We start from the raw sequence: 25080 nt of genomic DNA, 5'->3' as shown, positions 1-25080 counted from the left end.
CTCTTCATTGGGGCCTAAATCTGAGTTCAGCACCTATGTGGTTTACACTGACAGCATTCCTTATCTAGCTGGTTCCTCCTCATCCTTCTCTATACTAGAGTCCTGGCTGCTGCTTGAGGTTGGGATTGGGATTGTTTGGGCACCAGACACAAGCACCCAGAGGAGGACAGAGGTGTGCGACAACAGTCTTTGTGCTAGCAAAGGCTTTCGAGCTGGCAAAATCTGGTATAAATACTAGGCTCATGGTCTTGGACCTTGCCAGCAAAGCAACACCTTCTGCACTCTGCTGTTCAGTTTAAGTTGAGGACTGTGATGCGTCCTTCCCTGGCTCTCCCTGTCAGGTTCCTACCTGCGCGTGGCTACTGCCTGTCACTAGGCACCACCAGGGACTCCACCAGTCCGGACCGCTCTCTCTTATGGTTTACCTATCCGCTCTAGCACAGATCTCAACAGATCCCCCTGCTAGGCAACCACCAGTAACGTCCCAATACTAGTATTCCCAGAGACTCTGAATACTGGTATTGTTATTCTCTTCACCGCTGCCACCATTTGTTACAGTTCCCCTTCAGCCTTGGTCATTACCTTACCCTCCCTTCTGGTCTGTGAAACCCCAGCCAAGGATCAGGCCTTTGGTAAACCAAATTAAGTATTTATTACAGATAACAAAGCTAACAAGATTAACAAGATTTCTTCTTAAGGCACATAAGCATATGGTTTTACTCAATACTAATCCGAACTCCACCTCCCTCCTGGCAAACAACTCTCTAAACCCCACCAAGCAACCCACTCAGTTCTCTTCTCCCCCCACAGATTCCACTCTCACTCTTCCTTTTATACATTCAGCCATTTTAAACACTCAGCCAATCATCTCGCATTCTACTGCCCATTCACTCCCCCTCCTCTTTCACTCCACTTACCATGTATCTTCTAAAACAACAATACTTACCATATATACATTAATATAGGAACATCACAAGGACCACATGGATCCTTGGCTGGAGAATGCACTTTGGCTTGAGAAGATGCACTCACCAGCCTGGACCTGGCATGCTAGCTATCATAGAATCAGAGAGTTGTAAGGTACCTTGAAGGTCATTTAATCCAACTCCCTGCACAGTGCAGGATCTGCAGGACGGGATGCACCTACAACATCCCTGACCCATGGCCATGCAGCCTCTGCTTAAATCCCACCAGAGAAGGAGAAATCCCATTACCTTCCAAGGCAGGCTGTCACTATTGAACAGCTCTTATCATTAGAAGGTTTCTGCTAATATTTAGCCAAAATTTGCTCCCCTGCATTTTCCATCCAGGTGCTTCACCATCACTGACTCTCTTCTGCCTAAATATTCATTGTAAGCCCTCAGGGAAAGAACTCTGTTATGTGCAGCAGGTGTGAACCTCTGTCCTGGGGGCCAAACGTGGCCAACCAGAGGCTCCAATCCAGCTCACAAGGCTGCCTTTCCCAAACCATTCCCACTTCCCCTCATATCTCACATCAGGTTTGGGGAAGGTAGAGACACTGTTGCCAATGCACAATCAGGATCCTTAAACTGCTCTCCCAAGTGTGCATTGGCAAGGGAAAGCAGGCTTGCATGGTGTATTGAAGTCCCAAGTTTGGTACTTCAAGGTGCTCAACCACCTGACATGTTTGTGCTGCTGGGTGATTACAAATTGGGCAGCCCTGAGAGGCTGGGATCTGATAAAGATCTGGCTCACGGAGCCAGAAACATTCCCCGCCCCTGATATACAGAATCATTATTTGATTTATATCCTGCCCTTCCTCCCAGGAGCCCAGGGCTGCAAACAAAAACACTAAAAACACTTTAAAACATCATAAAACAGACCTTAAAATACATTAAAACAAAGCAACTTCAAAAACATTTTTTAAAAAAGCTTTAAAAACATCTTAAATAAAAAGGGTTAAAAATATTGTTTAGGGGGGGAAAAGGTTTTTTAAAAAAAATATTAAAAAGCAATTCCAACACAGACGCAGACAGGGATAGGTTTCAACTTAAAAGGCTTGTTGAAAGAGGAAAGTCTTCAATAGGTGCCAAAAAGATATGATCCAATCATTACCATCTCTGCTCCTGGATTTGGTCTGGGGAGCAGGTGCTTCCGAGGAAGAATTGCTCTTTGCTCACCAAGACCGCCAGACCTGCCACTGACATTAACAAGACAGGAGGGCAACACCATCAAGCTCCCTCCTATGAGGATTCCAGGTGTTATAAAGCCAGCTGTGTGTGGAACTGTGTGACAGGAGTGGCCCTGGCTTTCTGACCTGACATTGTTATCCGTTTCCCTACCAGATTCAGTGTGCGAGGGTGTTTCCAAATGGGGCTGACCTTTGTCCCACGGCCAAGACAGCCACAACCAAGCAGACATCAGCAGAGCTTGGAAAAGTTACTTTTTTGAACTACAGCTCCCATCAGCCTAATCCAGTGGCCATGTTGCCTAGGGCTGATGGGAGTTGTAGTTCAAAAAAAGTAACTTTTCCAAGCTCTGGCATCAGGCATAGGTTTAGGCAGGGCCAGCACCAAAGGGCAGCCAGGTCAGGTCCTGGCCAAGGGACCCTGCGGCCTAGAGGGGTCCCTGAAGGGCCACTCCTTAGGGTATGGGGGTAGCGCTCCCCTTCCGCGATTGACTCCCGACCCTGCCGCAGATCGGGGAGACGAAGTCCCCAGCCCCCCCCACAGACCGTGCAGGCCTGCTGCTCCTGCCCACTCCACCCATCTCTCCTCCCTTTCTGGCCCTTTGGGTTGAAGCATAAGGGTCAAGCAGATAGAAAAGATTTTTATATCAGCCTGGGGGTTAGTTTTCAATATTTTTGATTTACCGTTATGGTTGAGCTTTATGCGCATTTACACTTTGATGTATATTTACTCTTTTTTAGTGTTGTAGTGATTATACTTTTTATTATGTATTGTTGTGCTACAGTATTTGGACTGTTTGTTATTTGCATGAACTGCTTTGAGCACATGTGTATTTGTGGAAAATGCGAAATGATAATGATGTGGAAGCCCTCCCCTGCAGAGATGGCAAAACCATTTTATTCAAACATGTTGGTCAGCCGCCTCATATGATGCATGAATTGCTTTCAGGACTTTTTTTATTGGAAGCTATGTAAAAAAATTTTTTTAAAAAAACATATTTTCCTGTTTTTCAGGTGTGCCATAAGATTAATTCTTCTGAATATCAGTTTTCCAGTTTTGTATTTTCAGTGTCTTTCCCACCACAACTCTCTGTAAGGGAGGTGAGTGTTTGCCGGTGCTTTTGCTTCAAGTATGGCCTTCAATCAGAGAGAAAGTTGGCAGGGCGGGGGGGGGGAGGTTGTTCTAAGAAATAACTAAATACCCTACTTTTCATGTGATGAAATGGACAGATATTGTCATGTGTGGCATCCGGCAACATGGGACCAGCAGCAATTGGGGTGAGGGGTGTGTGAGTGGGAGGGCAAGTGGTCTAGGCCAGCCTTTCCCAACTAGTGGGCCACCAGATGTTGTTGGACCACAACTCCCATCAGCCTCAGCCAGCGTTGCCAATGGTCAGGAAAGATGGGAATTGTGGTCCAACAACATCTGGTGGCCCACTAGTTGGGAAAGGCTGGTCTAGGCTGATCTAAATCTTGGCTTTTGAATTGGTAGGGGAGATTTGGCCACATTTAATGTAGTCTATCCTGTGTGGCCTTGATTTCTGTGAATGTAACTGATTCCTGGGCTGATTGTGTGACATTTCTGTGAATGTAACTGATTCTACAGCATAGAAGGTTATGAAGCCTTTATTTAATTTACCACTTCTCTTCCTCTTTTCTGTCTTGCCTTTTCCCTCCTCCGGGTCCATGCCTGAAGCACGCAGCGTGGTTGCTAGTAAAGGAGGACATGGAGTGAGTACTGTCCGGAGGGAATTTTTCTATCCTGTCTCGAGTGCTGGGTTTCCAAATGTAAATGGCACTTGTTGGTTCTCCTCTTTTTTTGTGTGGGGGAGGGTTGTATGAGAGGGAGTAAGGTGCAATATCTCATCCTCTTCTTCCACCCACTCCCTCCTGTGGTTATGTCCTATAGTAATGATTGCCTGGCTCCAATCTTTGCTGGGATACCAGGATGTTTCTGCACTAGGGTCTTTAGGGCAGCTGAGTCACTCTTGTTCCTGCATAAGCTGGAGGCAAAATTATTTTATTTGTTTTTATTTATAAATTGATTTGTATGCTGCTATTTCATTTCAAAAAAATCAAGTGGTTTACAACCAATAAAAACCATATAATTAAAATTAAAAATACGATAAAAACAAGGTCAACTACTGCAAAGAGGCATCTTTGCATATAACTACTGCAAAGAAGCGTGGTTGTTTCACATAACACTTAATATACCGCTATATGTTCATTCGGTAGGGAATCCTGTTCAGTAGTGGCCTTGCTTCTCCCACCTATTGGCCCTTTAATTAGCTATTTCCTTTCTTATTGAAGAAGCTTCTGCATCTCGGCTTGTAATTTGTTTTCCACTCCAGCCACAACATAACCGAACTGACTGTTTAATCGGCCGTTTCTTATTCCATACTGGCAGGCCTTTCAATTTCTCATTTTGTCTTTACAGCCAAAGGCTTTTAAAACTTGTATTTAAAAAAAAAAAATCAATTGTGATAATAATTGAGCGATTGCTGTAGCTACAAAGAGGAAATTAGTAATTAAAGGACCAGTAGCCAGTAGAAACTTCGAAAGCTCGTCAATAGGCTAGTGCTGTGATTGCGTTTTTTTTTTTTTAAAAAAGATACAAACGGTCTGAAAAAAGATAGGCAGATATCAGTAAAGTGTAGTGGATTTGTCTGGATTCTCTGAGAATTGATTGAATAAAATACAATGGATTCATTCCAGAGAAAATGGGTAGTGTGCAGTCAACCTTTGTCCAGCTCCTCCTTCATCCCTGCCACTAGATGGCAGGCTGCAGGTAGATCTGGCCTGTAGAACAAACAAATGGGGACAATTGCAGCAGGGCCCCACTCATACGGCAGGTTAGGTTCCAGGCCCCGCCAAAGAGCGAAAACCACCGAAAAGCGGATCAGCTGTAGTGCAGGGGTCTGGAACCTAACCCACTGATCGCACCGGAGGAGGAGAAGATCAGCTGTAGCGTGCTCAGCTCAGTGTGGGAGTCTGATTGTGCCAGAAGAGGAGGAGATCAGCTGTAGATCTTCTCCTCCTCCGGCGAGATCAGCTGGAGCACCAGGAGCTCCACCACCCCCCCCTCCAGCTGATCACCCTGCTGGCGCCGTATTAGCAGAATGCCGGAAAGCGGGGCCCTACTGTATTTGTATTTATTTATTTATTATTTGATTTATATCCCACCCTTCCTCCCAGTAGAGAGCTAAAGAAGGACTAGAGCGGGGTTGCCAGTGTAGTGCCCTCTAGATGTTGATGGGCTTCTACTCTGATCAGCCCCAGTCAGCACAGCCAATAGGGATGACAGGAGTTGTGGTAGGGGATTATTAGAAGGAGTCAGCCAGAGGAACACAGAACGGCTATGCTGGGATGAAGCAATGCATGTGGGCGAGAGAGGCATCAAGCACCCAATACTAACGTCCTCAAGGAGAGAGAGTGAAAAATTGCATCCTGTGCATGCACCACCACTCTGCCTCTCCAGCCAGTTTAAGGGCTACCAATATATTTAATGAAGTGATGCAGGAGAAGCTGGCCTGCAGGATGGGCTAGCTGACTGCTGGGGAAATTGAAATATGTGGTAGCAATTGCAACAAATGGGGCATTATTTATGTATGTTATGTAAAAGCTATTGCCAATACTGCCATATCATAGCAAAGTACCTTTTACCGATACAAGCCTAATGGGAAGACAGCATAATTTACGCCAGCCTAAGATAAGCCAGCGTAAGGTATGCCAGACCCAAACCCCATTCAGGAGCGAGGCTACTGCTGGCTGAGCCAGCCCAAGCCTGGCAGAGGGGTTACAAGCCTTTAAAACAGAGTTTGACTTACGGCACCATTTTGCCAGTGTAGGTTCCGCTGGGTTACCAGGTGATGTGACTGAGTTGAATGGAGTTAGGATCCAGTGTAAGCCCCCCCCCAGCCCAGTCGCACGCCTGGAATGCCTACTTTTTAGGACTTATCCTGTCTCAGTTGGGGCTGGCCTGAGGGTTGTATGCCAGCGTATCTCCAACTGAGCTGGGGCTGGAGACTTACACCAGCATATCCCCAGCTGAGCCAGAGATCTGCCAGATCCTAACTCATGGCAGATCTTGAGTATGGATTGCTCCCTCACTCTCGCTATTGTGACTGGAGCAGGCATTGCAGCCTATCTTCTAGTTCCTGTAAATCATTTGATTGACAACAGACACTTGAGAGCAAAGAACCATGTTTTAAAAAATCTTTTCAGCGTATAATTTTGAAATAAAGAAAATTTGCTGGATTCTTTTTTCTGTTTGATTTAAATCACTACGTCATTTGCCTTTCTTTGCTTATTATTTTTTTCAATAGGAAACAGGATGTTTTAGTGGAAAAGGAAGACCTTGTTCAGTTAAAGGAAGCATACAAATGGATTGTTCACCCCCTGTTCTTGGAGGAGTTGGGAGTCCCTGCTGACGGAAAGGTGTTGTATAAATAAACAACTTTAATAGTGTTTGCTGTTGTGGGTCTTTACCCTGAGGTGGTAAAACTTGTTGTTCGGGCAGTGCCACTTCAGACTGGTACTTGCACAGTTGAACACTCCTCTAAATAAAACTTTTGTATAAATATTACTGCACATAGAAGTATTTCAGGATAGGATCTTTCCCACTGACATGCTAGTTTTCTTTGTGCAGGGAAATGTTTGCAGGAGCTTTCAGTGATATGAGTCTTCATCTGCAGTCTGAATTATTGAAATTGTGTATGTTGTATGTTGCTTTTTTAATGAAAAGTGAGATCTACAAATATTTAAATAAATCAAAAAGCACAGCCCAGGCACAGCTTTGGTTGATTTCCTTATTGTGAATGAGGCTAGTGTGGCTAGGAAAGAGGAGGGAATGTCACTTCCTAAACTCAAAGGTATATTTCTTTATTACTACTTCCCTTATACCAGTACTAAAGATGCTTGAGGAATCCGATGTGTGTGAATTCCAGTGTGGATTGACCAGATCGATACCTCCCTAACTAATGTTCAGATTGGAACATTATTATCCTTTGGATTTTGCACTGCTCTGAATTTTGCAATGCGGTTCTGTGCTTAAAAAGAAAAGTACCAAAATGCATTCAAAAATTTAGATGAAATACATTTAGAAATGTGGATTTTGAGAGAAAATGTGTTCAAAGAAGTATTTAAAGGTGTATTTGAACTTCCCTGCATACTTTTAAAAGAAAATCACAGACTGCTGTAGAAATGAACTTAAAAATGAACATACGCAAGATTAACTTGGACTGGAAATAGAGTGATCTGTTCATCCCTACTCTGGGCCAGTTTATACATGCAGCAGAATCAAGGGGCAGCATTTCTGGACTGTATGACATTAGACTACAAAGAGGGAAAACATTTTTCCTTGGGAGAGAAATTATTTGTAGGAAGAAGAATACCTGTTTAGTGGGAAGTGTTCTAGCCTTGGCTCTTTCTGACATGCTAGCTTTCTATCGGCAAGATTCCCCTCTCCCCCCGCCATGGGGTGGCATCCAAACCTGTAACCCAGCGGTGGGGAACCCGTGGCCCTCAAGGTGTTGTCAGACTAAAATTCCCATCAGCCCCAGCCAGTGGTCAGGAATGATGGGAGTTGGAGTCCAACAATGCCGCCCATCTCTGTTGTGACCCTTCCAGGGACGCACGTGGAACCTGAACAGGTACAATTCCAAAATGGATCCCAGGGCTAAGTCCTGACGAGCCTGTGGGAATACTGAAACCTTGGGTAACGAAGGAGCGGTGCATGGCTTTCTGCCCTCCTGCTTTGCCTGAAGTGCCACTCTCTCACTGCTGGGGCACAAGCCATCTCTTGCCCTAAAAGAAGGGCAGAGACCTTGCTTTCCATCCAGAAGGTCCCAGGTTCAATCCCTGGCATCTCCAGATCAGGCTGGGAGAGACCCCTAACTGCAACACCAGAGAGCTGCTGCCAGTCCGTGTACACAATACTGAGCTAGATAGGCCAATGGTGTGACTCGGTATAAGGCGATTTCCTCGGTTCTTGTGACTGCTAAAGTTGGGAAGAGATCGTTTCAGACAGGTACACAGATAGGGTTCAAGGCCACAGAAAGGAATGAGGAGATGTTACATTTCCACTGACAAACCGAACAATAACTTTCCACTTTCTTTAATTGTGACTCAGAGCCTGTTTGAAGTGAGTGTGGTCTTCGCTCATCCAGAAACAGATGAGGACTGCCGTTTCCTGTAAGTTGGGATGCAACAAGTAAAGTGTTCAGGCTGTGTTTACACCAAGCAAGACAAATGGTGTTGTAGGTTCCCTGGCCCGTCTGTAGATTTTGGGTGCCCTGGGCAAGCAGCCATTATTGCTCTCTTGCACTGACAGCACTGTTTGGCTCCCCCTCCCCACACACATACACATACTTGCTAGCTGGCAGCAGGAGTGTAGTGGCAAATTCAGAAGTGCAGGGTCTCTTCATAGTAGTCACAGCTATGCCCCCTTCTAAGATTATACAACCTTCTATGATTATAGAATAATCTGACCAGGCTTGAATACTGCTTTCTGCTTCTCTGTCACTGTCACCTTTTCCCTGTCCTTTCTCACTGTCAGAGATATTGCTTGAATTCCTGAGTTCGTTGTCTACACGCTTATCTCCTGCTGCTTGATGATGTAGATGGAATGCTGTCATCAGGATTCACTGTCTTTTCTTCAGCAGTTATAGAATTCTCACTCTCCACAGCTTGGCTTTTTGAAGTAGGAACCGACAGGAACTCCTGATTGGCTCCAATCAGCAGGAAAGGACAAAGAATAATAATAATAATAATAATAATAAACTTTAATTTATAGGCCGCCTATCTGGCCAATGGCCACTCTAGGCGGCGTACAATAAAGCACGATAAAATACATGGTAAAATATGATACAATAAAAACAATATAACCAGTACAGCACCATGCAAAATTACAATATTTAGTAGAGTTAAAGAAGCAAGTTAGAAGACACTTCTCGGTGGCTAAGACACTCCCCTTTTATGCTGATTGGCTCATAGGATGCTGGAGACGTAGGGACCCTGCTGGGACCTAGCTTCCAAAAAAGTGAGGGGTCTAAGACCCCCGCCCCCCAAGGCCCTAGATGACTACATCCCTGGTTAGCAGGCAGGCTGCCTTCTTGCCCGCCGGTAGTTGTGGTGGCACACACAGCAGCACTGAGCAAAGCCCCTGGCCTGTGTTCTCTCCCTCTGCATACCAGCACGGCCTTCCAAATCATGCCAATTCCATCCTCACCTGCACATGTTTTTTTGGGGGGGGGGTGAGGGTGAGACAGACATCCTTCAGACGGTGGTACCATTCAGTTCAAGATGGGCATGTGGGCCAAGACCTGCACTTAGAACCACCATTGCTAAGCTCTTACTGCCCTGCTGGCCTGCACTGCAGCTAGCATGAATGAGAGCTCCCAGCCCACACGCCTATGCTTGCTGCCATCATGTTGAGAACAGTAATGATTCAGATGACAGCTTTATCATGTTAAGGACTGCAGCCCGGCCAGCCCTCTAATCACTGCTGCCACCCAGCTGAGTCAGATAAGCGATGGGGTCTGCTCGATAGTAAGAGCAACAGTGGGCCCTGGAAGGTGGGCCTAGCATTTTCCCAACTAAGCTGCATTCTGGCGCCAGGCATGAACATTCCCATAGGGCACAGATGGGGAACCAGTGGCCTTCCAGATGTTGTCAGCACACTTGGATGAAACGGATTATTTGGATCCATACCAATCGGGTTTCAGGACTGGTCACGGAACTGAAACAGCCTTGGTCGCTCTGGTAGATGATTTGAGGAGGGCATTAGATAGGGGAGAATCCACCTTTCTTGTCCTCCTCGATCTCTCAGCAGCTTTTGATACTGTCGACCACAGTATCCTTCTGCTTCACCTGGAGGGATTGGGAATTGGAGGCACTGTATTACAGTGGTTCCATTCCTTTCTCTCCGACAGGTACCAACAGGTAGCGTTGGGGGAGGAGGTATCAGACCCTTGGCCTCTCAATTGTGGTGTGCCACAGGGCTCTATCCTCTCTCCCATGCTATTTAACATCTATATGAAGCCGCTGGGGGCAATCATCAGGAGATTTGGGCTGCAGTGTCATCAATATGCGGATGACACTCAGCTCTATCTCTCGTTTAAATCTTCACCAGAGTTGGCTGTGGAGACCTTGTCCAAGTGCCTGGAATCCGTGAGTGGATGGATGGGAAGGAACAAGCTGAAGTTGAACCCTGATAAGACCGAGGTACTACTTGTGTGGGACAAGAGAAGGTTGGGCGACATTGACCTGAAGTTCAACGGGGTGAGTCTACCCCTAAAGGACCAGGTCCGCAGCCTTGGGGTTGTGCTTGATTCCAGGCTGTTCATGGAGGCTCAGATTTCGGCAGTGAGCCGGGCAGCCTGGTACCAACTACACCTCATACGAAGGCTGCAACCCTACCTTCCTGTTCACCAGCTCCCACTAGTGGTACATGCCCTGGTCACCTCTCGTTTGGACTACTGTAATGCGCTCTACGTGGGGTTACCCTTGAAAACGGTCCGGAAATTACAACTGATACAAAATGCGGCGGCTCGACTACTTACGAATAGTCGCCGCCGAGATCACATCACACCAGTGTTGTTCGACCTACACTGGCTACCAGTTGTTTTCCGAGCCCAATTCAAGGTGTTGGTATTGACCTTTAAATCCCTACACGGTTTCGGCCCAGTTTATCTCACGGAGCGCCTTCAACGCCACCAATTATGCCGCCCGACAAGATCGGCCACACAGGGTCTTCTCTCAATCCCGCCAACAAAAACAGCCAGATTGGCGGGTACTAGAGAGAGGGCATTCTCAGTGGCGGCCCCCACTCTTTGGAACTCACTCCCACAAGATCTCCAGCACGCCTCTTCCCTAAATGTGTTTCGGAAAGCCTTAAAGACCTGGCTCTTTCAGCAGGCCTTCGGGGTATCCGGGGAGGGTTAATTGTTATAACTGTAATGCCTCCTGCCCAGTTTTAATATTGTTGCTGCAGATGTATTGTTTTTATATTGTATTATTATATTTTATCAATTGTATTCTAACAAATTTGTAAGTCGCCTAGAGTGGCCATCGGCCAGATAGGCGACGAAGAAATTAAATTTATTATTTATTATTATTATTGTTGGACCCCATAAACCCCAGCAAGGATTCCAGAAATGAGTCCAGCAAAATCTAGTGGGCCACAGATTCACCACTCCTGCTGTAGGAGATGTGCCTTATTTCTTTACTCGTCACACGCTGTTGATATTTAGGAGTGTTCTCCGCTTCCTTCCCTTGAATGAGGATGGAGTTCAGCAATGAGTCAGGAGGCTGTCCCAGAGTTCTCTTTTGCCCTTATTCCTAGAGTGGCACTTCTGTCTCTGTAGCAGAGATGGGAACCTTTGGCCCTCCAGATGTTGAGCTCCCAACTCCCATGAGCCCCAGCCAGCATGGCCACTGATCAGGGATGCTGGGAATTGAAGTCCAGTAATCTGGAGGGTCAAAGGTTCCCCATCCCTGCTCTATAGCAAAGTCAGCAAACCATGACCCTCCAGATGTTGTTGGACTTCAATTCCCATCAGCCCTAGCCTCTATGGCCAATGGTTAGGGCTGATGGGAGTTCTTGTCCATAACTCCTGGAGGGCCCCAAGTTCCCCACTGCTGTAGTAGGCTGTGAGGTGGTGGTGGAGGGTCTGCTATGGGCTTCACAAAAAAGGTAGGTTTTGAGGAGAGGTTTGAAGGAAGAACATGTTAAAAACATCCTTATGAAACATCCTTCTCAGTAGAGGAGCCAAGGGTTTAATTGGAGTACTAAACACTTCGTGTTAACATGGACTTACTGGATTGGCTATCAAGGTTTGGCATTACATGAGTGAACCTTTGATGACTATCTCTCCCATCCTACCCCTTCCATTGTTCCTCTTCTTTGTGCTCGCTCTACTGAAATTCCTTTTCACAGAAACCATGGTTTGACATTATGTGCAATCTCCCAAATCATGGTTTGCTCAAGCCTACCAAATCAAGATTGCAAGCTGTGGTTGTGTAACCATTGAGAGCATCAAAGCTTAGGGTACATTTGAGTGATGCTAAACCATGGTTTGGCATTTACACGTGAGTCAGAATTCTGAGCAATGTGTGTAGATTTGGCACATGAAAGTACATCCATGGATGAATGCTGTAGTGCTTCTTTGAAGCTGATCACACGTAGAACTTAGGGGTGGATAAGAAGAAATGGGGCCACGCTACAGGCTCTCACCCTCAGCTAACACTGGCCCTGATGTCTCCAAGGGGATACCTATGCACAAGCAACAGGCATTGTTAGGATGTCGGAAAGGGAAGCTGTTCCTGCTTATCTATGCATACGTTCTCCACATTATAACCTTCTGAATAGAAGTGGGATTTGAATGAGAAGAAAGATCTGGCTGCCTGCATAGAAGTAGTTAAGGAAAAGTCCTCTAAAAGGTTTAGACTCCACCAGGTGACATAGACCTTTATTACCTCGGCCTCACTGGCTCTGTTTTGATGGCATGTGTAAAACATCTTTTCAAACAAGTCCTGTTTGATTGGTTTCCATTTAGAGCCTCAGCATGTCCAAGTTGCTTCAGACCAGCAAAGAACAAGCAGGTAAGCAGTTTGGGATAATTATTCCCCTTTTTCCCCACTTTAATTCATACTGACAACGAAACGTAAAGTTGAAAAGCAAAATGCCCCAAAGGTACGGCTGACATCAGCTTCAAACAGAGCCTTTAGTGTTGCGACTCCAGCTCTGCCACTTCCAAGTGAAATTAGATTAGCGTACAGTATTAGCATTTTTGCTTTTAGGCAGTTGTTGAAAGCTTATCTTTTTAAAAAAGACTTTTCTTGAACAATGAGTCGGCCATTTCCTATATCATATGGAATCTTGTAATTTAATGCTTTTCCAGATACTTTTCTTGGACTGTTAGGTATACACAATTCTTGTATATATGGGGAGGGTTTTGTATATTTTTATTGTACACCACTTCAGAAACATTTATTGGGAAGTGGTTTGCAAATCCTTAAATAAATTTAAAATGAAATGGGCATTTTAAATTAATGTTATGCATAATCTGGGTTTTATGCAGAAATACCTATGTGAATTTGCTTAGCCTATTTATAGTGCAATCCAAATTATATCTACTCAGTAGTACTGTTGAATTCAGTGAGGCTTACTCCAAGATAAGTAGGGTTAGGATTGCATCTTTGGTGTATGTGGGTTCTAAAAGAGACTAAAAAGGGGTATTATTTAGAAATTAAATAGCAGGAATCCAAATTAAAGCATACCTGACAGGTGGCTGTCCAGCTGCCTCTTGAATGCCTCCAGTGCTGGAGAGCCCACTATCTCCCTAACTGGTTCCATTGTCATATTGCTCTAAGAGTTAGGAAGTTTTTCCTGATGTTCAGCTGAAATCTGACATCCTGTAAGTTGAGCCTATTCCATGTGTCTCACTTCCCAGCCATTCTTGGCTTCCAAAGTACCGTAAAATTAGAATCCCCTCCAAAGGTACAATGTAATTATACAATAAAACTTATTAAGCACCTTTCTGTAATAATACAACCCAAAATGATGTTCAAGAAACTGACTTACAGTGCAATCCAATGCATGTCTACTCAGAAGTCCTGTATGTCCTGTTGGATTCAATGGGACTTACTCCCAGGTAAATGTGTATAGGTTTGCAACCTAAAATAACAATTAAATAGATAAACAAATACATCATCAGACAATAGTTGCTGAAAAACTATTCCGGTGAGTCCGTTGATGGGAATTAAATAAAATAATCCATTTTAGAATACCTGATAGTGTTTTCATGTTACTCTGTAGTCTGTCTTCACCAGAATGGCTGTGGTTAAGGCATTGGATATGATCAGTGAAGAAGATTTTCATAAGTAAGTAAGCTCTGAACCTAGTTTAACCTTTGCATGGAAATTTCCCAGGAGAATTAAAGAGAAATGTGAACTGTTACAGGCAAAGTGTCATATAAACCTGGTCATAATAAGTAAATTGGTTAATGCAATCTCAGCCTAAATGCTTCAGCTTCTGTGTTTTGTTCCCCCTGACGCAAAATTTATTGTGATTTCAAGCTTGCCTGTGTTTTTGTGCCTCTTGACTGCTGCGTGTTGTCAGTTGTGTAATTTTTTATTCTCTTTCCGGCAGTAGTTTTAGGATGGCTGAATACATTTTGGGGCAACTGAAAATGGAACAGATTCAGTATGTTGTTCATTTCTAGCTTTAGAGAAGGACAGTCTCAAAAATGTAGCCCACACTTTCGTTTCCAACGCTTGGAAATGGGAATAGGCAGCACCCTGAAAAGAATATAACAATAATTGGACATGGGGGTAGAAACATATAGTTAGAAACTTTTTGTTTCTGAAATTCAAGTTCTGCATAAGCCACTCTGGTGCTAGTTCAGTAAGAAAGCACTCTCAGGCCCTCCTTCTCCAGTGCCCTTTGAAACTAGTAGGACAGAAGGCAGAGAGGCCAACGGGGGGTGGAGCCAGAGCTAAGGGCAGGCACGGCCAATTCATTCTGGTTTTTCCTCCATCCTCCTCCCGGCTGCGTTCTACAAGGACAACAATGGGGCTGAGGAGGAGGGAGCTGGCAGCCAGGGCCACTCCTGCACGGCTTGTAAGCAAAGAAGGCAGCCCGGCAGGTGGGGGCTGGCTGAAAGCAGACTGAGGTTGGTGGGGCAGGGCCCCCGTTTGCCCTAATGGATCAGCCTCTGCTGATAGTGAGGTGGGTGGCTACAGGGGCGAGGGTCTTTTCAGGACCTTCTGGAGCAGATTGTGAGGCCTGAAGGGGGAAGAGAAACCAGAAGCCCCATTGCTCAAACAGATTTCTATCACAGGAGGACATAATTGGATGGCGCCCAATGTGCTTGAAATTACCAATGAAATTGTAGGAAGCCCCATACCAGGAGCTCAATGAGCCTCCTGTCTTTGCTGCATGTGTGTGTCTGTGAGAGAGAAAGGAGATAACAAGGCCACAATACATAGTTTATGGGCTGTATTTGGATTAGTGTGTCAGAGGTTTTGCATGGCTAAGGCAGGGAATCAATTGCAATTCTGTTGGTTTTCATGGGCTATTGAATCCTCACAGCCTGCTCTACAGATGGTCCATGAATTGGCCAGGCCTACAAAGTATTTGTAAGAGGGTTGCTGTTATGTCTGCCTGACAGCTGGACAGTCCTGGAACAAGTTCTAGAAATATAGCAAAGGTGCTGTCACTGGCCCAGTTGACACAGCATGGTAAACCATGGTTAATGGTTTGTCATGGACATGTCTATTTGGGCTGTGTCTGCTCTCTGCTAGCATGCAGTAGAAACAAACCACGATCCTTGGCTTTGTATTATGTCTGAATCAGGGATTGCAGCATGTTTTGTTCCCAGCAAACCACAATCTGTAGTCAAGGTTTGTTCTTGGCTTACTGATTATATTCTTTTGTGCAACAAACTGCAATCAGTAAGCTAAGATCGTACAGCCAAGGATCATGGTCTGTTTCCACTCAGCCGGGAGGAGCAAAGTAGGGGCAATTCACTCTTGTCCCATAAGCCTTATGGCTTACTATGATGTATGAATGCAGCCATTGGTTATCTTTCACTCTCCCAGGGTCCATCTTGTTTTTTCATGGCTCATTCCTTGTATTTCCTCCTATATAGAAACTTCCGATGCCCTCCGATTTCACCCAAGACTCCTTGCACAGCTGTTGACATTCAGTGTACCAATGGGGCCATCTTTGTGGCTGGTAAAAAAAAAAAAAGTTTTTTTTCTACCAATAGTCCTCTCTTCTTACTTTATGCCATTTTTTTTAACCCAGGAGTGGGTAACCTCCAACCCCGGAGAGCCACTGCCATTCAGTGTCCACAATACAGGCATACCCCGCTTAACGTTGCTTCATTTAACGTTGCCTCGCTATAACGTACATGCTCCATACGTCCCCATAGCCCGCTTAACGTTCTCGCGCTTCGCAATAACATACATTTTATTGGCATGACGCTGCTGCCATCTAGTGGTGATTGCGTGCAGTACAAGTGAAGACAATTGCTTCACTTAAAGTAGATTTTCACTGAAAGTATGCTCTCTGGTCCTATTGCGAATGTTAAAGTGTGGTATGCCTGTACTTGAGCTGATATAAGGCAGATTCCTGTATTCTGATGCCACCGAAATTCACACCATTGAAGGAGAGCGATTGGCTGTATGTCCAAGTCAGGCTACAAATGCGAATTCGCTTTTCAAAGCACAAGCCTTTCCTGATTTAGACCCATCAGGCGATGCTCTCCAGCTCCCAGTATAGGTTGGGCAATGTCTGCCTTAGGTGAGCTTGATCACAACTCTGGATTAAGCACAAGGGGTGAGGAGGCAGCTGGAGGAAACAGTGGGGCCGATTCCAGCATGTGCTTTATTATTGTGATGATCGTTGTGTATGTTAATTATGGATGTTTATATTTTAATGCTTGTGCCATTGGTTTTTAGATTTGTAAGGTGCTTAGAACACTATTTTGGCATAAAGACAGCAATCCAAGCATGACGCCGCCGAGGCTCTGCGGAGTGGCAGAGCTACCGCAGCTACCATCACATCCACAGCCTGGACATTCGCGGCAGCGCAGCATGGGAGGGCAGGCAGATCAGGCGCGATCCTTGCGCCAGCTTCAGGCTGTCTGGCACCAGCTGGTAGAACAGCTTGGGATCCAGGGGGGATCCCTGGCCAGCTCAGTCCCACCCTGTCATAATTCCCCTGGTGGCTGTGATACCACGAGTGGGCCACCTGCCCACATATTCAGTGGCAGCCAGCTGACGGCAAGCAGAAGGATGGGTCTGCTCAACCAAAATCCCCCACAACCCAGTGTATGGAAGGATTGGGCTGCAGCCTATGTTGGTGTATAGATTAACAAACAGCAATTAAAATAATAAAAAAATGATTAGCCTTACTATGCACTTGATTTCCTTGCTTCAAGTAAACCTACTTTTTGTTACTTTTGCTAAACTAAGGTTTACTAAACTTCTTTCTTTTTTACAGGAAGATATAACAAATATTCAAGGACGTTGCCCCAAACTCCCTGGATTATAGATGGAGAGAGGAAGATGGAGTCTTCTGTGGAAGAACTGATCTCGGAGCATCTCATCGCTGTCTTCAAAGCAGACAGTGAGTGTTTGATGCACGCTTTTGATGTGCATATACATGCATATCTTACATGTCATGGCTGCTCGGAAACGCTGCAACTAAGTCACCCAAAATCTGTTGGATGAAAGGCTACATTCAGGGCTTGGCCTTTTCAGAGCTTGTAGTGCCCACGTTCTGGAACACTCTTCCTAGAAATATCTGCTTGGCTCCCTCCTTAAATCTTGTTTTGCCCAAAGGTGGTGACATTTTTCTTGGAGAAAGCCTTTCTTTCTGAGTAAAAACCTACTTGGGAAAATCTAATGGCTATTGGGTTGTTATGCTGTTTTTTAAAACTACGCTGCTGGTGCTTGTCTTGCTTTGTTACTGACGTCGTTTTTAAACCTGTGCTGTTGCTGGTTCCATTGTTTTTACTTCGTTTCATTAGTTGACATCAACGTTTGGCCCTCCAGATACTGCTGGACTCCAACTCTCATCAGGCCCAGCCAGCATGGCCAGTAGTTGGGGATGATGGGAGTTGTAGTTCAGCAAAATCTGGAGAGCCAAAGATTCCCCACCCTGGTTTACATTATAAGTAGTTTTGAACAGACGTTAGGCAGACAGCTCCATAAATGCTCACCCATTTTGTTGTTTCATCCCGCTTTGGAGACTGATAAGAAGCTCCATGGTGTCCTGTTTCCTTGTGATGAAAGATTGCTCGGGAGATTTGAGGTCTCTTTGTAGTATCTGTTTGTTTTAAAAAATGTGCAAGTTGACCGCGTGTGAAGCCAATTGGCTCCTCTTGGGTCATAAATGCCACCTCTCTGCCAGTCCCTACCCCGCAGGGTGGATGGCCTGTTCAGAGATCATCTCCTAACCATTAGTTCCCACTGAGGAAATATCAGTGGTAGAGGAAAGGCACTTGCTCCAACAGCAGGGGTTAGGGACCTGTGGCTGTCCTGGTTTGCCATACTACAGCTCCCCTTGTAAGACCATAAGAAGAGTTTGCCTGGGGTTCAGGCTAAAAGCTCATCTGGCCCAGCATCCTGTTCTCACAGTGGCCACCAGATGCCTCTTGGGAGCCCGAAAGCAGGCCCTGAGAGTAACAACACTCTCCCTGCTTATGATTCCTAGTAACGGGTATTCAGAGGCAAATTGCCTCCGAGAGTGGAGGGAGAACATATCCATCAGAGTTAGTAGCCATTGATCGCTTTATCCTCCATGAATTTGTCTAATCCTCTTTTAAAGCCATCCAAATGGGTGGCCATCGCTGCCTCTGTTGGGAGCGAATTCCATAGTTTAACTATGCGCTGTGTAAAGAAACCCTTTCTGTAGTCTCTCCTGAATCTTCCAGCTTCTCTGGATATCCCTGAGTTCTAGTGTTACGCAAGAAGGTGCTTTCTCTACACCCTGCGTAGTTTTACACGTCTCTCTGATGTCCCCCCCTCCCCTGTTACTTGCCTTTTCGCTAACCTAAAAAGCACCAAATGTTGTCATCCGCGGCCATTGGCCATGCTGGCTAGGGCTCTTGGGAGCCATGTCCCAGCAACTGCAGGCTTCCCAGAAGGACATCTGGTTGGCTGCTGTGACAACAGGATGCTGGACTAGATGGGCCACTGGCCGGATCCAGCTACAGGGCTCTTATTACGTTCTTACGACTGTAGCGCGGGGTTAAGAGCACCTTTAAATGTGACACTGGGCCATAGAATCCTACAACAGGGGCCGAGGATTGTGTGGAAATGTTAATGGTGTTGGCGTGTTAGCAAGCTCAGATGATGACCTCCTTACTGTTTTAAAGGTTTTAATTTTTCATCCTCTGGAAGAGAAGATGTGGATGTGAGGACCCTGGGCAATGGTAAGCCTGACTCCCTTGGGAACATGGGAAGCTGCCTTATACCAAGTCAGACCATCAGTCCATCTAGCTCAGTAATGCCTACACTGACTGGCAGCGGCTCTCCAGGGTTTCAGCCCTACCTGGAGATGCTGGGGGCTGAACCTGGGACCTTCTGCCTGCAAAACAGATGCTGTACCACTGAGCCATGGCCCTCCCCCTAAAACTGTAAAGTTTAGTGGGCCCGTGTGGGATCAAACACGCAACCTTGGCATTATTGTTTCCAGACTCTAATCAACTGGACTGTTGATTGGACATAGTGGTCTGTTTGGAGGTTCCCCTCCCCACCAAGAAAACGACACCTCTGGTGGTGGACCAGAACATCTTGCATTCAAAATTATATCTGTGCAGCAATTAAATGTAATATTCTGAAAGATCATTGTTTTTATACAGTTTTTGTGCTGACAGCACAAATCCAAGAATTTGGGAGCTATTTATTTATTTATTTATTTATTTATTTATTTATTTATTGCATTTATAAATGCCAAAAAAGTCTCTCAGTAGTTTACAAAAATAAGTAAAAAGATTTAGAGACTGCAGTTTTTAAAATGCTTTACTTTCCATTTCCTCATTTTAAAAAAAAACTACGATGAGAATAGAATGACATTTTTTCCTCCACTAAAAATGATTTCCACCCCATGGTTACTCTACCATTGACAGGAAGGCCCTTTGCGATTGAGCTGGTGAATCCTCGGAGAGTCCACTTGGCTGCAGCAGAAATGAAGGAGCTTCAACAGGTAAATAGTGCACACAGGTATGACAAATGGTATGCTGACAATTGAACTGCAAAACCATCTTCAGTGTGCCACAAAACTCTTGGGTGTTTTTGCTGCAAGGAACTAAGACAGTTATCTAGCTGGAAAAAATCCATTTCAAGACACAGGTGGGGGGGAATTTTCTTCCCAAAGTGCTGGCTATGACATTTTAAAGCCCCTAACCAGCCTGGGACCAGGATACCTAAAGGACTGTCCCCTCTCATGCAAGTCCACTGAGATCAGTTGGGGAGGCCTTCTTGCATGTCCCACCCTCCTGTGGCTGTTATTGAGGGATAATAAGAGAGGTAAGGGGAAAGTTAGTCTCCCCCCACTGTTCAGGCTTCTATAGAATTCACCTAGTCTGGCTCATGGAATAAGATTACAGTTTTTAATATATTTCTGTATATTTCTGGGCCAAGTTCAAGATTCTAGTTTTGGTGTACAAAGCCCTATCCAGCTTGGGACCAAGATCATCTTACCCCTTATATACTGTCAATCACTATGCTCTGCAGGTGAGGGCCTCCTGCAGATACCATCTTATCAGGAAGTCTGTTCCACACATCGCAGGAAGCGGACCTTTAGTGTAGTGGCACCTATCCTTTGGAATTCCCTCTCCTTAAATATTAGACAGGTGCCATCTCTGTTATCTTTTCAACGCCTGTGGAAGACCTGCCTCTTTCAACAAGCCCTTTAAGCAGAAACCTTATCCCAGTTTGTGTCTGTGCTGGAATTGCTTTTTAAGATGTTTGTAAAGTTGTTTTTTAGAGTTGACTTTAAGTTGTTATGTTTTAATATGCTTTTTTAAACGTGTTTTGTTTTAATTTGTTTTGAAGTCTTTTGTTTTTAAGGTGTTTTAAAGTGCTTTTAGTATTTTTATTTGCCGCCCTGGGTGCTTTCTGGGAGGAAGGGAGGGATATAAATTTAATAATAAATATATAAGATAAAATAAAATAAACAGTTTCCCCGCTCCCCCCAAAAAACTTGGGCTGCTTAGAATGGTAATTACCCCTAATATAGACTGTTTTGTTATTTTTGAGAAGTAGAGTTCTATTCGTTTAGTATTCTACTATTTTTTCAGATATTTTTTATACAGTTCTGTAGTACAGAGGTAAAGCCTTCCTCCTTCACCGCTCAGACCTCTTTGATAACATGGGTTAATGGGTTATGGCCCTAGCTCGGGGGGGGGGTAGAGCCTCCGCCTTGCTTGCAGAAAGTTCCAGGTTTAAACCCTGGCATCACCAGGCAGAGCTGGGAGAGAACCAACCCTGCCTGAAATCCTGGAGAGCTGCTGCCAGTCAGTGTAGGCACTCCTGAGTTTGATGGACCAATGGTCTGAGTCAGTATAAGGCAACTTCCTAAGTACCACCTTTCAGCTCTTCCCAGGGCGTGGTCTGAAGGCACGTGATGCCGCCACCATTCTGAAGCTAAGCGGGGCTGGGGCTGGGCAGTTCCTGGATGGGAGACCTCTTGAGAAAGCTGCGCCTGAGTTCCATAGCTGGTGGGAGAGATATAAGTTTCACAGTAAATATTTCCCAAAATCAGCCTAATAATGAAGTCTCGGTGTAGTTCAAGAAAGAAAAAATTGGTCTGATGTAGAATTTGTTAAAGAGTGCCAAAGGCATTGACGTCCAGTGAATGGCACACTCCCATGGCTGCTCATCAGTGACAGGGTGGCAGTGGGAAATATGGAAGTTAGCAGAGAAGGATTTAAATAATGGGAATATGTACAGGTTAGAGATGGTAAACAATATGCTGAGTTGCTAGCTGCCTTGTGTCAATTTCATGCAAGGGTAAGATACAGTCTAAACAGTGGTGGCTGGTGACTGCATGTCAGTGGGACAGTGGAATCTGCTCAGGGTTTTCATCCAAACTTTCAAAGTACCTCTGTACTACAAAACTGTATAAAAACACTCTGAAAAAAATAGTAGAATACTAAAAGTTCAGACTAAAACCTGGAGTGGATTCCACTGCCCCACTGATACAGAGCCACCAGCAACCACTGAGTCTAAATATTTTAATGTGTAATAGCTGTTCAGTTTTGTCATTAGATTTATGCATAGTTATCTTGCAACTTTATTTTTTTTTTTTTAAAAAGTCTTCATCCCACTCTTCTTCAGAGAGCTCAGAGCAATGTACGCAGTTCCCCCCTCTCACGCTTTATCCTCACAGGAACCTTGTGCAATAGGCTAGGCTGAAAAAGTGACTTGTCCAAGGTCACCTCATGATTGTCATGGGGATTTGAACCCAAGTCTCCCGAGTCCTAGTCCAACACTTTACCCATTATAAAGTCGGTCTTTGTAAAGCTGGTAAAGGCTGAGAAAAGGGCAACCAAAACGATCAGGGGGATGGAGCAACTCCCTTATGGAGAAAGGTTACAATATTTGCGGCTTTTTAGTTTACAGGAAAAGCGAGTAAGGGGTGACATAATAAAAGTCTATAAAATTATGCACGGTGTGGAGGAAGTGGATAGAGGGAAGTTTTTTCTCCTGCTCTCATAACCCTAGAACTCATGGGCATCCAATGAAGCTGAACGTTGGAAGATTCAGGACAGACAAAAGAAAGTCCTTCTTTGTGCAGCTCATAATTAAACTATGGAATTCGCTCCCAGAGGAGGCAATGTTGGCCACCAACTTGGAGGACTTTAAAAGAGGATTAGAGAAATTAAGGCTATCAGTGGCTGCTAGTCATGATGGCTATGTTCTCCCTCCACTGTTGGAGGCAGAATGCTTCTGAATCCCAGTTGTGAAAAATGCAGGAGGGGAGAGTGCTGTTGTGCTCAGGCCTGCTTGCAGGCTTCCCACTAGGGCATCCAGTTGACCACTGTGGGAAGAGGATGCTGGACTAGATGTGCCACTGGCCTGATCCAGCAGTCGGGCTCTTCTTATGTATTTACTTTAGCACTTCTTTTTTAAAGCATATCATAAAACTGGTGGAGTGTTTTCTGATCCTGGCTGTTTCCTCCTCTCAGAAAAAAAGGGGGGAGTATCTTATCAACCCATTGTTTGAGGGAACTCCCATTGCCTTTCTGCTTTTTAAGTGCAAAACCCTGGGATGGTTTTAAGTGCAAATCACATAGGGAGGATTGTTGATATTCTTTTTTATTTTTTGTTTAAATCACTTATAGACAATCAACAACTCTTCAGACAAAGTCCAAGTTCGCGATTTACAGCTGGTCACCAGGTCAGTGTTGAGGTTCTTGGATAACAGCTTTTTAAAAAAAAAAAAAAAAAACACAGAGAATTTGAGACCCTCCTTGTCTAGTGGCTGTGTCAACCAGGATTACTCCTAATATGTTTTAACCCTTTTGCAACCTTGTGCCACGTGGCTCACCATTTCAAAATGGCAGCGGTAGGAACAGCCGGATGACTCCACCTCCTTTGAAGTGTGCCTGACGAAGAGTCTGATTTTGAAGGAGGGTTTTGAAACATACAATACTGTTTCCTTCAACAACCAGTCCTTCTGATTCATGAGGCCAGACATTGTGTTTATGTAATAGTAATGCCGCCGCCCACCACCCAAAGCAATTGTCCTTTTTGAAGACATTTGGAGTCAGAGGGCAGAACTACAATTACATTACACAATTTCATTTCACATATATGGAGGCTGAGATTGTAAATGGATTTCTGAGCTGAGCCTTTGTGATTTGTGACAGAAATTGAGCCCTGAGTATAGCTCAGCTGCCCTAAGCAAAAGCATTGCATGTAGCATTTCCCACATTTGGCACTCTGTGTATGTTGCATAGTCACACAAATCAATACGAGGATGCAGCATTATGGAAACCTTCTTTTTAAAAAGCAAGTTTCTAGTCCCTTATGAAATTTCAGAAGCCAGAGGAGGAGCTAAGCAGTGCTTGCATTGATTGAGGGTGGAGTGGGGCTTCAACTTTTTTGCCCTTCTCAATGACTAACAAAAGCAGGATAAATTGTGCAAAAAAAAGCAAATGCAGGCAAATTTGCCATGGTTTAGGGCTGTCACTCAATTAAAGAAATAATTTTTGATAGATTGTATGATTTCAGTTGACTGTGCAATTCAGTAATCAAACGTACGTGTAAGTAAAAAAATGCATACATTATAGCAGCTAGCATTTTAGAAGAGGCATTCCCTTCTGTGCCGAGAGAATAGGTTTCTCTCTCTTTTAAAAAAAAATGGTGTTTGCCATCTGCAATTTTTATAAATATTTGTACTTATTTCTTTAAAAAAAGAAATCTGCTGACCAATTAATCTGGCCATATTTTAGTTCATCAAAAATGTGTGTGTACCGTATCTGTGTGTGTTTTAAAATCAATTTGTGGAACCAATTAATCATTTTTAAACATGGCTGCTCTACTTTAGGTTCCCTAATTTATTCAAGGGGGAATGCAGAATTCGGAATCTCTGGGTGCTGAATTTTTAGGTAGCTACAGCCCTTGTTGCTTGCTTACAGCCATTGCATTACACTGCTGGGGGGGGGGGAAGGAGAGGAATTTAACACACACGCTATTCATAAATATGTAAAGTGACTGAAGGTCGAAAGGACTCTTCATCAAAATTCTGTGGATTCAGCCCTGTGCCCATTTATTTTTCCTTTTGTTTCAGAGAGGCCATTGGGCACATGAAAGAAGGGGAGGAAGGAAAAACCAAGACCTACAGTGCCTTGATATGGACAGAAAAAGTGATCCGGAACGAAGATGTTGCACTTCTAGACAACATGAAGGTTGTGTGTCTGGGGTGGTATTTATCACAGTAGCTTACTGATTTCAGTGTGTATGATCGGGGTGAGCAGAAAGTAGACCTCGATCTGCTGCAAATCAACCCAAGATCTACCAATAGATCAGCAAGCATTTTGACTCCCATAGCAGCAACCCAATGGCCCTTCTGTGGAAACGAGGAAGCTTGGGTGGGATTTTTTTGTGTGTGTGGAAGGATTGTGAACACCGTTCAGTTCTGGTACTCAAAACAAGCCCCTGGGCTCAGAATTCCTTAATTTCGAAGTGTCTCCCTTTTGCACCTGGCTCTGGTTGGTGGATCTTGAGGATTCTAGTAATAGTAATAGTAATAGTAATAATAATAATAATAATAATAATAATAAACAAAGGCTGAAATCTGCCCACCCCTAGCATACAAGGGTTTTGCAAACCTCACCACATTTAGCCTTCAGCTGTAAGAGACAAATTGCCATCCCCTTTTGGAGGAGAACCACAGATGCTGGCCAAGT

At 44.7% G+C, this 25080-nt stretch overlaps 1 protein-coding gene across 2 annotated transcripts in view; it reads left to right on the top strand.

Moving 5' to 3' along the window:
* PUS10 (pseudouridine synthase 10) overlaps positions 1 to 25080 on the top strand; it is a 31751-nt gene that overhangs the window by 4227 nt on the left and 2444 nt on the right. For both annotated transcript variants that reach the window (XM_061625783.1, XM_061625784.1), the window contains exons 4-15: positions 3164 to 3250; positions 3846 to 3880; positions 6475 to 6586; positions 8280 to 8341; positions 12706 to 12751; positions 13968 to 14032; positions 15802 to 15887; positions 17160 to 17285; positions 19039 to 19095; positions 19792 to 19868; positions 23011 to 23066; positions 24462 to 24579. In XM_061625783.1, coding sequence (XP_061481767.1) covers positions 3164 to 3250; positions 3846 to 3880; positions 6475 to 6586; positions 8280 to 8341; positions 12706 to 12751; positions 13968 to 14032; positions 15802 to 15887; positions 17160 to 17285; positions 19039 to 19095; positions 19792 to 19868; positions 23011 to 23066; positions 24462 to 24579 — 927 coding nt within the window. The remainder of the gene's footprint in view (positions 1 to 3163; positions 3251 to 3845; positions 3881 to 6474; positions 6587 to 8279; positions 8342 to 12705; positions 12752 to 13967; positions 14033 to 15801; positions 15888 to 17159; positions 17286 to 19038; positions 19096 to 19791; positions 19869 to 23010; positions 23067 to 24461; positions 24580 to 25080) is intronic.

The sequence above is a fragment of the Rhineura floridana genome, chromosome 4, assembly GCF_030035675.1.
Source record: "Rhineura floridana isolate rRhiFlo1 chromosome 4, rRhiFlo1.hap2, whole genome shotgun sequence".
NCBI lineage: Eukaryota > Metazoa > Chordata > Lepidosauria > Squamata > Rhineuridae > Rhineura > Rhineura floridana.
Note: the sequence above shows the minus strand (reverse complement) of the source record. Positions and strands in the feature narration are given on the sequence as shown.